This window comes from Acomys minous, assembly GCF_964271855.1.
Source record: "Acomys minous genome assembly, chromosome: 12".
In the NCBI taxonomy this organism is placed as follows: Eukaryota; Metazoa; Chordata; class Mammalia; order Rodentia; family Muridae; genus Acomys; species Acomys minous.
In genome coordinates, this window is record NC_140493.1 from 20,292,262 (window position 1) to 20,307,862 (window position 15,601).

Here is a 15,601-nt window from a genome sequence, read left to right on the forward strand (position 1 = left end):
TGCTTGTATGTATACCTATACACCAGAAGAGGGCACCAGATCTCATTATAGATGGTTGTGAGCCATCATGTGGTTGCTGGGGACTGTACTCAGAACTTCCAGAAGAGCAGGCAGAGCTCATAACCTCTGAGCCATCTCTCCAGCCCCCATAAAGTTATTTCATTGCTACTTCATAACTCTAATTTTGCTACTGTTATGAACTGTAATGTGAACACCTGATGTGTGACCCCACAAAGGGTCTCGACCCACAGATTGAGAACCGCTGCTTTAAACCTTCAGCACCAAAATGGGCCTGCTGAGGTATCCAGCCTTGTGCACTAGGCACCTAGAGCTTCTCTGCCTCTCCAGTGTGGAGACAGCCACAGCCGGGACCAGAATTGTAGTGTGCATGCCAGCCTACGAGACTTCTTTCTGTCCTCTCTGCTCCTCTAAAGATCTCCAACCCAATGATCGTGAAGTCCTAATCCTCCTGCCTCCACCTCCCAAATGCCAGGGTTTTGGGTATGTGACACAATGGGTGTTCTGCCATCTTTTCCTGTTGTCCTGAGAACAGGGCCCCACCCAGCAAGAGCCTTACCTGCACCAGGAGGTTCTGGAGCCCGATAAGCAGGGACAGCACTTGTGATGTGCCCAGTGGAGCTAGGACAGCGTCCTCAGGAGTGCACAGTGGTTGACCGCCTGAGGGTACCAAGGCCACCAAGGCAGAGGAAAAGCTTTGCTGCAAGGCTGTCCGCAGGAATCGCAGGATGGCAGCTGGAAACAGAAGATTCCTGACACCTAGTTCCTCCCCTTCCTCATCTTCCGCCCCCCCCCAGGTTGGGGAGCGATGCTGATAAGCAATTACCACGTAGGTGGGTGATCCTGTCTCAGAATCTAGGGGAAAGGATTTGCCCCCCTCGTACTGGGAAGGTCTACAGTACCTGACAGCAACGCAGACTTTTTCTTTGGAAAACTGAGAGCCTTCAGCACTTGGTTCAGTTCCACAGATAGTGTCTGATGGACCTGGCGGAGAAGGGGAGGGAAGGGGAAGGGCGGTCTAAGCCCAATCAGTGTTCTGGAAACATGGGCAGAAAAGGTCCTGCTCCACCTCCAGTTGCATCTTGTTGCGTGGAGACAGACAGGGAGGTGACACAGAGCCCTGGGAGCCTCACTGACCCAGTCCTGAAGTCAGAAGTGTGAGGAGGCCAACCAAGCCTGCACCTAGAGAACTAACTCCTTTCTGAAGTCACCCCGGCATCAACAGCCTCCAGGAAGCCTTCCTCGGCCCCACCTGCGGCCCAGTCTCCGGCTCCAGCCACCTAACTCGGAAGACCTAGAGGCCCACAGACCAAATCAAAACCAAGGCTCCAGCCAAGTGTGGCGGCTCACGCCCATCACCCCCTGAGAGAGGAGGATTGTGGGTCTGAGGCCAGTCTGCACTACATAATGAATTGCTATACAAATATAAAGAAAGGCCAGTTGGCCGGGCGGTGGTGGCGCTCACCTTTAATCCCAGCACTGGGGAGGCAGAGGCAGGTGGATCATTGTGAGTTTGAGACCAGCCTGGTCTATAAAGTTAGTCCAGGACAGCCAAGGCTACACAGAGAAACCCTATCTTGGGGTGGGGGTGGGGGGGGCGGGAGGAAAGGCCAGCCGTCTGGCCTTGGGTAAGCCACTGCATCTGTCTCCTCCTGCCTAGCTTCCTTCATCTCTGAAACAAAACCAGTGCTTCCCGCTTTCCCTCCCTCCTGACTTAGTCTGGTGACTGGCTCAGGAGCAGGATAAGTTAACACAAGCCCTGTGTCCAAACAAGGAGCTAGATTCAAAGCTGGCCTGTTCCACTCACCGCTACCACCACGAGCTGAGCTGTCAGAGGGCGGGAGCCACTACTCCGCTTGGCTCATAGTCCAGCACAAAGAAATTCCTTAAACATCCTACACTGGATTAGGGCATCAGAGCTGGGGCACAGCTGATCGTCAACTGATGGCCAGGCACAGTCAGAAAGGAGAGGCGGGCTCCACCAGGCTCATCACCACAGAAGTGTAAGTGGCCCAAGCTCCTCACAGAGAAAGATAGGGAAGGTTTCTGCTCTGAATCAAGGGTGGGACAGTCGCCCTAGCCTATAAAATCACATTTGGGAGGCAGAGGCAGGAGGATAAGGACTTAAGGCCAGAATCAGCTACAGAGCCAATCTGAGGCCAGCCTGGGCCACATGACACGCTGTCTCAATGAAACAATAGAAATACATAACGGACAGGCATGGTTATACACGTCGGTGGTTAATCCCACCACCATTTCAGGGGCAGAGGCAGGCAGATCTCTGAGGTGGAGACCAATCCAATCTGCAACGGCAAGTTCCAGGGCTACACATTGGAATCCTGTCTCAACAAATAATAAACAAAAAAAACAACCCCAGGCATCACCCTGCAGGGTCTGCCACAGCACATAACTGCTATGGCTTTTCACCACAGTTAACAGCCAAAAAAAACCAGATTTCCCTTCTAACAAACTGCCCGTGTGGCCATCACAAGGTTGGCAGCACCGCCACGCTGTGTGAACACCACAGAAGTTTAGGGGTAGTTTCTATCCATGCACAACAGCTAGTCTTGGGGGGCAAAAGACACTCAAATATGAAATAGCCAAGAGTGGGGTTCACACAGGGTGCTGGGATGACAAGGTCCTTCAGAAGGAAATGAGGTTTTCTGTGTATATGTTCACTACTGTCATATTCCCCGCACCCACCTCCAACAGTGACAATGACAGCTAACTACATGTGGCACTTTACATCTTGCCACTGGGCACTCCAAGGTCACAGCTGTGGCTCCTGCCTTCTTGTCTAAACCAATCTATTTGCTCGCTCTCTCGTTCTAGGCCAGCTTATCCCTGAAATACATGTCCCAAGTCCCAAAACTGTGCGTTGTTATACCCTTGCTCACACTGTACTTTCTGCCTAGAGCACCTTTGCCCACTGCCTTTGTGACGTACAGTCTTTTTTTTTTTTAAGATTTATTTATTTATTATTGTGTATACAGTGCTCTGCTTGCATGTACTCCTGCAAGCCAGAAGAGGGCGCCATATCACATTACAGATGGTTGTGAGCCACTATGTGGTTGCTGGGAATTGAACTTGGGACCTTTGGAAGAGCAGGCGGTCTTAACCACTGAGCCATCTCTCCAGCCCGTGACATACAGTCTTAATTCAAGCCTTTACTTAGCATGCACCTTCCCTAAGGGTTAAGCAAATAGTATAGTCATTTTTTAATTTTTCTGTGCCAAGAATACAGCCCAACATATAGGTGATCCATTCTGCGTTTTTTTTGTTTTGTTTTGTTTTTGTTTTTTTGAGACAGGGTCTCTCTGTGTTAGCCTTGGCTGTCCTGGACTCTCTTTGTAGACCAGGCTGGCCTCCAACTCACAGCGATCCACCTGCCTCTGCTTCTGAGTGATGGGATTAAAGGGGTGCGCCACCACACTCAGCTCCATTCTGTGTTTTAAAAGAGTAATATAAACCAAGCTGTCAACAACCCTGTCTCCCTCACGTCCCACTTTGTAGGTAAGAAACGCAGAACAGTTAGGTATTTTGCCCAGGTCACACATCTAGTATGCCACAGGACTGGAGACAGAGCTCAGAAGTTCTGCCACTTCTCCCACTGGGGTCTCATGTCCCAAAGACACGACACTGGATACGAACCTGCAAATTGCCATCGTGCTGCTGTGCAGAGAAGGAGGCTGTAAGCAGCCAGGCAGAGCAGAGCAGTGAAGTCCTGGGAGAGCCTGCTTCTGTCCAGGTGAGGGCCAGCATCTTCTCCAGAAGCTCTATCAAGGCTGTGCTGCTCAGCAGTACAGCAGCAGCTGAGGCAGGAGAGGGGAGGGCACCCATCCAGCTTAGCACCTGAGTACCCAGTAGGGCTCCCAGCTCATAAAACCAAACAAATGAACCATTGAAGCAACCTAAGGAGCCTTGAATGACAGACTATCAGAATTGGGGAATCGCCAGGAGTGGTGGCACATGCCTTTAATCCCAGCACTCGGGAGGCAGAGGCAGGTGGATCGTTGTGAGTTCAAGGCCAGCCTGGTCTACAAAGCCAGTCCAGGCCAGCTAAGGCTAACACAGAGAAATCTGTCTAAAAAACAAAAACGAAAACCCCAAACCAAAAAAAAAAAAAAAAAAAAAAAGCCAAACCCAAACAAACAAACAAAAACACCAGAATCAGGGAGTTTCTATCGTTGTCAGCCACACACAGACCCCTAGATATTTCTTGAAGAAGAAAAACCCAAGGGCATCAAGAAGCCCTGACATTGGCCTCTTGGGCGACTCTGCCTGGGCCCCTTTACCTCTTTTCTGGCTACAGGGTGTGGTCCGATGAAGACTCCAATACAAGAAATTGAAGGAGGGCTGCAGGATGTCTGCATCTGCGGGGCTGCACTTCCCACACAGCTTGCTCACTGCAAGAAACCAGAGTCCGCAGGTAACCCACAGCACGGCATGGCACACCACGGTTTAAGCGCCCTCACACTTCACACCGATGCTGGCCCACAGCCCACTGATGTCAGACGCCAGTCCGAAATCATCCTTCAGCCGATGGGGGAGAAAGGCAGTGACAAACCTGAAGGCATATTTGTTCACACCTTCCCTCTGGACAAGGCACATAAGCAAGCCGCAACCAAACGGCAGTCTGGATGGTATGAGTTCCCTTGTCACGGGGACCCTCACTGTGCAGAGGTCAGCCTGCCATCTTGGCAGTAACCCTCGTGCCCTAAGAACTTGCAGCCTCTTAACTATCAGCGAGCAAGCGCCTGCTGCATTCCCAAGGGGGTTCTGTGATGCTGGATGGACATTTTTATGTACTTGCTATCCTCCCTTCTCCATGCCTCCTCCCCCCACCACCCCTGTTTTAAAAACAAGGTCTCAAGGTTTCTTTCTTTCTTTTTTTAAAGATTTATTTATTTATTACATACAGTGTTCTGCCTGCATGTGTGTCCGCAGGCCAGAAGAGGGCACCAGATCTTATTATAGATGGTTGTGAGCCACCATGTGGTTGCTGGGGATTGAACTCAGAACCTCTGTAGGAGCCGACGGTGCTCTTAACCGCTGAGCCATCTCTCCAGCCCAGTTTATTTCTTTTTAAAGAAAGCCTTGCTGTATAATCCTCGTTTGACCTTGACTTTACAGTCTCCGTACCTCACTTCTATATTTCTATGGTTACAGGCAGACACCATAATATCTGGGGTGTTCTCTATTTTTTTCCCCAGAGACAGGGTTTTTCAGTGTAGCCTTGGCTGTCCTGGACTCACTTTTCAGACCAGGCTGGCCTCGAACTCACAGAGATCCACTTGCCTCTGCCTCCCGAGTGCGGGGAATAAAGGCGTGCGCCACCACGCCCAGCATGTTGTGTTCTCTATTCTTACATCGCTGCTTTCTGACTAACTTGACTCCTATCAATTCACCAGAATTCAGAGTGGACACTCTAGTGCTGTAGTCTTTCATGAGCTGCATATGCTAGGGTAGGACTCCTCCTCCTCCTCCTCTTTCTCCTCCTCCTTCTAAGGCAGGGTCTCTCTACATGGCTGTGGCTGTCCTGGAACTCACAACATAGCCCAGGCTGGTCTTGAACTCACAGAGATCCTCCTGACTCTGCCTCCTAAATGCTGGGATTGAAAGCGTGTGCCACCACACCTAGTTAGGGCGTTCAATGATGCTACCACCTTTGAGTCATCCTTGTCCTTTATCCCAGCAAATTCACTGGCTGACCTGGGATGGAATCCTTTCTGTGGTCTGTCGGTGCCCTAGCTGAGTAGAATTTAGACATTTTCTTACATTCCCCCAGGAAGAGGAATGCAGCATTACAGCTATTTATAGAGCCAAAGATTCAGGTGGAGCAATTGTACGGTTTGTTGTTTTGGGGTTCTGTTGGTTTGTTTGTTTGTTTGTTTAGGGGGAAGGACCTCTCAAGTATTATTTTACAATGAGTAGAGGAGGCCGAAAGCCATCCCCGGGAACAGGCTGGAACACCGGAAGGCATGGGACACCGTCACTGATGAGTGCCCCCACTCCCCTGCACACTTAGCCCCAGGCCCATGGGCACCATCTGCAGCAGCCAAGGCACCTTGATGAAGCAGCTTCATGGCCATGCTGTCCAGGTCTTGCTCCGACTCGTTCCTCAGCTGCACCAAGGACAGGAGGTTCAGCAGCAGCGGCAGGTTCCCCGAGGCTGTGAGGAACGGAACGGACTGCTCAGAGGGCCAAGGGCAGCCCACCCAGAGGTCAGATACCTCCCCCACCACAAACAGCCCTAAGTGAAGAGGCCTGGCTCTCTGCTCTCAAGGGAAATCTAATCTGGTATCTTGCTGGGATTCACTCCTGTTCCCCGACTCCTTCTCATGGATGCCAACTCTGGGTAGCTATTGGGAATCTATGACTTCACTTAAATCCATTAAAAAAACAAGGGAAACAGCAGGGCGTGGTGGCGCACACCTTTAATCCCAGCACTCGGGAGGCAGAGGCAGGCGGATCGCTGTGAGTTCGAGGCCAGCCTGGTGTACAAAGTGAGTCCAGGACAGCCAAGGCTACACAGAGAAACCCTGTCTCGAAAAACCAAAATAAAATAAAATAAAATAAAATAAAATAAATAAAAAAACAAGGGAAACAGGGACTTTTATTCCTATTTTGCAGTTAAGAAAATAAAGCGCTGGGGGCTGGAGAGATGGCTCAGTGGTTAAGAGCACTGTCTGCTCTTTCAAAGGACCTGGCTTCAATTCCCAGCACCCACATGGCAGCTCACAACTGTCTGCAACTCTAGTTATGAGTGATCTGACACCCTCACACCAATGCACTTAAAATAAAAACTATTTTAAAAGAAAGAAAGAAAATAAAGAGTGCCAGGTGGTGCCTTTAATCCCAGCACTCAGGAGGCAGAGGCAGGAGGATCTCTGTGGGTTCAAGGCCAGCCTGGTCTACAGAGCAAGATCCAGAACAGCCAGGGCTACACAGAGAAACCCTGTCTAGGGTGGGGGGTTGGGAGTAAAAATCAGATTCTTGGGCCAGGTGTGGTAGCGATAGCCTTAATCTCAGCACTCAGAAAGCAAAGACAGTGGGTCTCTGTGAGTTCAAGGCTAGCTTGGTCAGAGCCAGGATTGGTGGTAGCACACACCTTTAATCCTAACATTCGGGAGGCAGAGGCAGGTGGATCTCTATGAAGTTTTGGCCAGCCTGGGCTAAATGAGATCATCCCTTAAAAAAACAATATCAGATTTTCAAAGAAAAAAAAAAAGCCATTTAAAAAAAATTTTTTTTTTTTTTTGCTAAAGTCAAATCAACTGAAAATTTGAGTTTCTTCATACTGAAAAGCCAGCTTCCGGGGCTGCTGGCAGATCTCACTGGGGAGTCAACACATCACAGAGCCACCCTACTCCCACAGCCCTGCTGGTTTGCCAGCCTCCCCCAGATTTCTACTTTCTTTTTCCCTTTGGGAGCTGCCATTTTTTTTTTTTGACAAACAGCTCTGAGCACACGCTGTGTGCCAGGGTAGGGACTGGCCTGGTTTCTCTTTGGTTGCAAAACCTGATTCCCTTTCTTAGAGCACGCTTTCACCAAAATAGAATGGTCTCCTCTGCATGCCAAAACACGTCCAAGGGGAACTGACCTCCCGACGTGGGGGCTCCATACTCCACCAGCACGCGCTGCAGGATGAGCAGGAAGTGGCCTCGAATGAGACCGCCCACTTCCACGTCTTCATTCTCCCGCAGGAAGGTCTTCAGGACGATGAGGACCTTGCGCGCTGTGCCCATGGCACTGGAATAGACGAGGTCCTGAGAGAAGAAGGAAGCCAGGGCTCTGAGAGCACACAGCCGGGGCCAGGTAGACAGTGCAGGAAAAGAGGGGCGGGGGTTAAAACGTGGATGAAGCCCGGTTCACGAACGCTGAGTGCGTCCTAACTTGGCATCTTACTTTGTACCAAAGGTTCCGGCAGATACGCGGACACCTCACAAGTCTTGGAGAAGAGTCCGTCCCCGCCCCCCCCCCCCCTCATTTCACCAAGATGCAGAGAGGCTAAGGGACATCATAGGATTTGCCTGAGGTCACGGAAAGCCAGTGAATGCCACCAAGGATGTGAACGTAGGTCTCAGGATGCCTCTCTCTCCTGTAACCTAAAGTATTAAGGTCAAGAAGAAGTTGTTCTCTTGTCTTAGGACCAGGAACCTGAGAACCAGGAGAGAGCACAGAGGCCAGGATGTCAGAGGGCAGGGAAAGAATTGGCTGCGATAGATTCAGGCCTTGGGACGAGAAGTAAGAACCAGGTCAGGCCCCTTCTCCGCCGCCATGGCAACTGCGCCGTCCCTGCCCCAAGCTGTGAAGGCCTTGGGTTCAGGAGATGGAAAAGAACATTTTATTTTGTTTTGCTTTCTGAGTTATTTTAACGAGCGTATGTTGAAGGCAAAACAGGCAGCAGGGGCACCAGGAGCTGTCGCTGATAGCTCCTGGCGCCTACCAGCTGGACTAAGCCGATGCCTTCGGACAAGCCAATGTGTCCAGCCAGTTAGGATAGGGTGCTATGAAGCCAAGGTCAAACAAAGGCTGCCTCTAGAGAGGGAACAGCTCCCGATAATGCAGAGAGACGTGACTGCAGGGCACTTTAGCCAAACGGATCCTGGTGTGCTGAGCACTGGGTGGGCGGAATGAGGGAGCGAGAGCTTAGGCTTGGGCTTTGGAGAATCAGTGATGATATCTGTAGCAGCTGCTCAATTGGACCCCAGGCCCGTGTCAGTGCAGTGGTTTTATAGCGTAGCTGTATGTGTCTACACATTTTCATATCTTCCTAATAGGAGGTGTCAATGGGGGGATTTAAGGCCGATTGGTTGGGTCTGTCAAGAGAGGAGTAGCGAGCCAGACGTGGTAGCTTACACCTATAACTCGGGATGAGGACTTCCATATGTGTGAGGCTGGCCTGAGCTACGGATTAATTTCCAGGTTAGCCCAGGCTACAGAATAAGACAGTGCCTCAAAGAGACGAATAGTAGTTGTAAATTCTACAACAGTGTATTATTAAATACAGGGAAGGAGAGAGGGCAGCTTTACCTCTGCCACCTCATAGAGACTCAAAAAATACATCTCCGGGCAGACAGAGTCACAAAGTGGAGGGCTAATGACACCTCGATAATCTAGGAAACCTAGACAATGTCAAAGATAGATGTCACAGCACGAACTACAATTCTAGAACTCAGAAGACTGAGATAGGTGGGTCTAATGGTTAAGGGCAGCCTGGGCTACATACTGAGCTCTACTCCAGGCCAGCTCAGGCTCAATATTGGATCCCTATCTCCAATAACAACAATAATAAGATATACCTAACATACATGCTGTGTGTGTGTGTGTGTGTGTGTGTGTGTGTGTGTATAATTGTATCCAACCCCTCTACTTTAAAGAGTGTGAGGCTGAAATCTGAAGTAGGAATGATTTACTCAGGGTCAAAGGTCAAGCCAATTGCTCTTGTCTTTCGCCAGCTCATCTCTTCCCCCACTGCCCCCAAACTGTTCCCTCAGAAACCTATGAATTTTAAAGGTACAAAATGAAAGGAGTTACGTGGATTTTGCCTGTCACACTAATGCCTTGTGATCTAAGAGGAAAGGGGCTATAGGGTCCTTGCTGACCACAGTAAATCCTGCACGCTGGTTTGTACCTCATCACTGGGGTTAGTGAAAAGGAGATGGGCGGACCCTCGGCCCACTGCATTTCCAACTGCCCAAAACTGTCCAGACTTAGAACACACCATCTGTGACATCCTTGTTTTCCACAGCTAAACAGCATCTGTGTAAGACCACCCATTGATAAGAGTGGCAATTAGCAGCTTTGTTTTCAGCTGTTAATTACCATATCAGAGCCAGAAATTGGTCCCTAGCACATATTTTTAGACCCTTTTCCCTCCTGTGGCTGAAAGCTGGGAAGGAATGGTGGGAAGCGTTTGTGTGAGCAGAAGACAAAGCTGTTGTGGCTGCTCTTTTCAGCGCTGCTGTTTCTCCATAGCTGTGGTCTCCAGTCTGGGCTGTGAACCTTAGTACGTGGGGCAAGTCATGAGCATCTCATATGTGAACACTACCTAGCTCAGACTCAGCCAGCGATGAGAACACATCACCTAAATGTAGCACGCATTTAATATCCCTGAATAGCACCTCCCAGCCACTGGCTCTCCGTTTTACCTGGACTACAGAAAAGCCTCCAGGGCCCATCTGTAAGCAGCATCCGGCCCTTAAGGTTGGCAAAGGAAAAAGACTCCTGTGCCCTGATGCAACCACCTCCAAGAAGGGCACCTGGGGCAGCCAGGCCTAGCTAGTCACCTCATCATTTCCTGAGAACATGGGATCTAAGGATGTGGTCTTCTGAGATTCACTTTCTCTTTTGCCTGCTTCTTCTAAGTAGTTGTTTCCATGGAAACCGGTGGTCCAGGGAGATTTCCGCCTGCTCTGGTGGAAGGTTAGGTGGCAGTCTTTATCCTAGCAAGGCCCAAACTATGAGAGGAACCAAAGGAAGAGATAACGGGCTGCACCTTTTCGAGATTATAGATTTAGATGCTTACTTATTTATGAACTCAGTACCTCATGCCTTCCAAGCACGCACTCTACCACTGAGGCACGCCTCCATTCCGAGGAGCTCCTACATGCTAAGTACATGGTTGGCATTATAAGGCTGAGTTTAGGGGCTGGAGAGATGGCTCAGAGGTTAAAAGCACTGACTGCTCTTCCAGAGGTCCTGAGTTCAAGTCCCAGGAACCCTGTGGTGGCTCGCAACCATCTGTAATGTGATTTGGTGCCCTCTTCTGGCCTGCGGGTATACATGCAGGCAGAGCACTGCATACATAATAAATAAATAAGTAAATATTTTAAAAGATTAAGACTGAAGCTGGGCTTGGTGGCGCAGAGGCAGGCGGATCACTGTGAGTTCGAGGCCAGCCTGGTCTACAAAGCGAGTCTAGGACAGCCAAGGCTACACAGAGAAACCTTGTCTCAAAAAACAAAACAAAAAAAAGATTAAGACTGAGCTTAGAGGGGCTGGAGAAATGGCTCAGTGGTTAAGAGCACCACCTGCTCTTCCAGAGGTCCTGAGTTCAATTCCCAGCAACCACATGGTGGCTCACAACCATCTATAATGTTATTTGATACCCTCTTCTGCAGATAAAGCACTCATATACAATAAATAAATCTTTACCAAAAAAAAAAAAAAAAGACTGAGCTTAGAGTGGTCAGACATGAAGTGCAGTCCTGGGTCATCAGGATACAGGTAGAAGGCCATCGAAGCTGGCCCTTCAAGGCCTGGCCATGGACAGGGAACTCTGTGAGAGTCTGAGGAAGAACATCAGGAGAAGGATCAAAATCAAGAGATGGCACACCTTAAGCACTAAAAGGAAAGTAGAAGCCATCGACATCAACAGGGCACTTGAGAGAAGGATGCACAAGTCCCCATGGGGGTAACGGGGCCCAGAGATTGCCTTGCGAACATGAGGATGCAGTTTTAAGAAGCATCAGGTCAGGATGCAGTTTTAAGGAGCATCGGGTTGGGATGCAGTTTTAAGGAGCATCAGGACCTGAAACCCACGGGTAGATGAACCAATGAGACAGAGGTGAAAAGTTTGAAGCAGACAATTACTTCTAAGAGTTGGGCTGTGCAAAGAAAGGAAATTAAAATATAAAGAGCAGGCGGCAGGGATCACGAACGCATAGGTAACAACAGAAGACCTACAGAGCCACTTGAGAATAGTTAACAGGGCTTACACTCACAAAAACAAAACAAAACAGCAATCTCTCCCGGCTTCTTTTAAAACCCAGGCTGTCCTTAAACTCACTATACAGTTGAGGGTGACCCGGAACTTCCGGCTGGGCTGCTGGGCTGCATCACCACTCCCAGTCTATGCACACTGCAGTGAAGCTGCAGGCTTCCTGCACACTATGCAAACGCTCCACCAACCTCGTTTACATCTCCCTAGGCCTGGCCACCTGTGACGGCTGAAATGAGTGAGAGCACCTACCAGCAAAATGAGTAGGATGCTGGGTGCGCTTCTGAGCATCTGGAACAGGGCTGTTAAGTTGGCAGGGAAGATGGTACGCCCTGGAGACGCGTCGTCGTCACCTAGGTCCTCATAGCTGCTCTCTTCCCAAGAGAACCAAAGTTCCAAGACCCGGTACCCAAACCTACTCATCAATCCTGGATACACCAGGAAGAGCCTGAGCAGGAGCGGGTGGTGCGTGTAGACCACGTGCAGGTCTGAGATGCCCTCTAGGAATTTCCTGATTGCGCTGACCACAGACTAGAGGGAAAAGAAAACAACTAAATATACCTTGCAGAGACCCCAAGAACATAACTAATGACTGAAGGAAATGTATTGGCACCGCAGCATCCTAGGACATCTCACTGCTGGCCCCAGTGCTCCTGGTGAGAAAACCACACACTGCTTACTTTTGTTGTTGTTGTTGTTGTTTTGTTTTTGTTTTTGTTTCCCCCGAGACAGGGTTTCTCTGTGTAGCTTTGGCTGTCCTGGACTCACTCTGTAGGCCAGGCTGGCCTCGAACTCACAGAGATCCGCCTGCCTCTGCCTCCTGTGTGCTGGAATTAAAGGAGTGCGCCACCACGCCTGGCTTAGTATTTACTTTGTAATGGCAGTTCTGAACCAGGAGTGGCTTTGCTCCCTGTGTGATGTTTGGTACAGTCTGGAGGCATTCATGATTACCACGACTGGGGAAGTGCTACTGGCTTCTGCTATGGCGACCACACGGGTGCTGCTAAAGACCCTGCAAGGCACAGCAAAGATCCCCACGGGGTGGAGGGGAGCAGATAAAAGTAGTGCTGAGGCTGAGGAAGCCAGCCCTACTATGACAACTAATGACTAATATGTGTGTCTCTTGCCCTGGACTGTGTGGGGGCAGGTGCACCAGCGGAGGGTCTAGCTCAGAAGGGAGGAAGCAGCTGTGTGTTGAATCATTTACTAAAACCCGAAAACCTACTCCTTTCCCACAGAAAACTGACCAACGTTCAGACTCCTTAGTTAATCTTGACAATAAAGATTAACAAAAGGATTGGGTTGCTTGGGAAATGCCCAGGCTTGTTAGGCATCCCCCAGTGTGTCTGTGAGGGCATTTCCAGAGACACTACTTAGGTAGTGAAGTGGAGGAAGAGCTGTCCTGAGTGTGTCACCATCCCATAGGGTGGGGGCCTAGACCGAATAAAGAGGGGAAAGAAAAAACCCATTAGAAACTGGTGGCTTAGCTGGGTGTAATGGCGCATGTTTCTAATCCCAGCAGAGGCAGGCAGATCTCTGAGTTCAAGGCCAGCCGGGTCTACATAGTGAGGCCCAGGATAGCCAGGGCTACACTGAGAGACCCTGTCACAGGAAAGAGAAAAGACACAGCGGCTCACACCTGTAATCCCAGCACTTGCAGAGGCAAGTAGATCTCTGTGAGTTGGAGGCCATCCTGGTCTACAAAGCGAGTCTAGGATAGCCAAGGTTACCCAGAGAAACCCCGTCTCGAGAAACCAAGAAGTGGGAGGTGGGGGGGCTGGGGAGAAAGGGAGGGAGATTTGTTGCTGAGCTAGAGCAACAGCTTGTTTTAAAAAGAGGGGCGGGCACTACAGATGCCTACACGTTCAAGAGCACTTACTACGGGAGGCAGAGGCAGGTGGATCACTGTGAGTTCGAGGCCAGCCTAGTCTACAAAGCAAGTCTAGGACATCCAAGGTTACACAGATAAACCCTGTCTCGAAAAAAAAAAAATTAGCACTTACTAGTTTTGCAGAAGACCTGAGTTCAGTCCTAGAACCTGGTCAGGCAGCTCATAGCCACCTGTAACTCTCGTCACAGGGAATCTGACACCTCTCTCTGGGCTCCAAAGGCATAAAAACCAAATCTTTAAAAAGCGGGGGGTGGGCAGAACTCATGAGGTAGAATGCTTGCTTAGGTAGAGCCAGGAGGGTCACAAGGGCAAGGTCATTAAATAGCTAAGTAACGAATTAAAGCCAACACATGAGCTGCTGCCTCAAAAAAAAAAGAGCCAAGATCATTCACCAGGTGTTCATTTGTTTTAGGGGGGAAAAGGAGGGGGGGGAGGGAAAAAGAAGAAGAAGGAGGAGGAGGAAGAGGAAGAAGAAGGGAGGGAGGGAGAGAGAGAGAGAGACAGAAGGAGGGAGGGAGGGAGGGAGGGGGAGAGATTGGTAGTTCTGCACTAAATCTGAGACTGGGAAAAATAGCTATAAATATTTGTTTGAGTAGAAAATCTGGTGGCAAAGGCTGTGACTCAGTGGTAGATGGATTGTATAGCATGTTAAAGCAGTAGGTTTGATCCCCACACTCAAAAAAAAAAAAAAAGTGATATGAGATTACTGATTTAAGGACCTGGTAATGTCACCAGATTTTGTTTGTTAGCGACAGCGCCTCTTCCAGATTGGCCTAAATCTTCCTGTCCTAGATTCTCAAATAGTGTGACTACAGGCATAAGCCACCATACCCAACTAGAAGACTGCTATTTTGGGGGGGCGGGGGGAATATATAATGAAATATTTAAGGAAAAGAGAGAATATAAAAAATTGTCTGGGAGGGCTGGAGAGATGGCTCAGAGGCTAAGAGCACTGTCTGCTCTTCCAAAAGGGCCTGAGTTCAATTCCCAGCAACCACATGGTGGCTCACAACCATCTAGAATGAGATCTGGTGCCCTCTTCTGGTGTGTAGGTGTACATGCAAGCAGAAACTGTGTAAATAATAAATAAATCTTTTTTTTTTTTTCGAGACAGGGTTTCTCTGTGTAGCCTTGGCTGTCCTGGACTCACTTTGTAGACCAGGCTGGCCTCGAACTCACAGCGATCTGCCTGTCTCTGCCTCCCAAGTGCTGGGATTAAAGGTGTGCGCCACCACACCCAGCTGAATAAATAAATCTTAAAAGAAAAAAGCACACACCTTCAATCCCAGCACTTGGGAGGCAGAGGCAGGTGGATTGCTCTGAGTTTGAGGCCAGCCTGGTCTACAAAGTCTAGAACAGCCAAAGCTACACATAGAAATCCTGTCTCAAAAAAGCAAAAAAAAAAAAAAAAAAAAAAAAGGTAATTGTTACTGTAAACCAGTGATATAGCACTTTCCTAGCATATACAGCATACTGGGTTCAATCCCCAGCAACAGAAACAACAACAAACAAGTAAATAGAGCAATTAAAATACTCTTGGATTTTTTTTTTCTGAGACAGGGTCTCTCTGTGTAGCCCTGGCTGTCCAGGACTCACTATGTAGACCACGCTGGCCTCGAACTCACAGCGATCCACCTGCCTCTGTCTCCCGAGTGCTGGGATTAAAGGCGTGTGCCACCACCACCTGGCTTAAAATACTCTTAAGTAACACATGAGAGAAATGGAGGTGGGGCTGGAGAGCTGGCTCAGCAGTTAAGAGCACTTCCTATTCTCCCAGAGGACCCGAGTTCTGTCCCTCATACCCACGTCAGATGGCTGGCAACTTCTCCAGGTACAGAGAATTGTACACCCTCTTCTGGCCTGTGGCACAAGGACAGACCCTGTTCACCCTGGAGAAAGGTATTTCATTTTTGTGTGGGGAGGGCGGTGCTTGCTTGAGGCCTGTTACCTTTAGCCCAGGCTGGCCT

The 15,601-nt window shown here is 49.5% G+C and overlaps 1 protein-coding gene across 2 annotated transcripts in view; it reads right to left on the reverse strand.

Moving 5' to 3' along the window:
- The window catches only part of MEI1 (meiotic double-stranded break formation protein 1), a 53,534-nt gene that overhangs the window by 5,441 nt on the left and 32,492 nt on the right, over nt 1–15,601 (reverse strand). For both annotated transcript variants that reach the window (XM_084748334.1, XM_084748335.1), the window contains 7 exons: nt 11,996–12,274; nt 7,622–7,787; nt 6,086–6,190; nt 4,314–4,424; nt 3,670–3,830; nt 921–1,002; nt 578–753 (listed from right to left, as the gene is read on the reverse strand). In XM_084748334.1, coding sequence (XP_084604460.1) covers nt 578–753; nt 921–1,002; nt 3,670–3,830; nt 4,314–4,424; nt 6,086–6,190; nt 7,622–7,787; nt 11,996–12,274 — 1,080 coding nt within the window. The remainder of the gene's footprint in view (nt 1–577; nt 754–920; nt 1,003–3,669; nt 3,831–4,313; nt 4,425–6,085; nt 6,191–7,621; nt 7,788–11,995; nt 12,275–15,601) is intronic.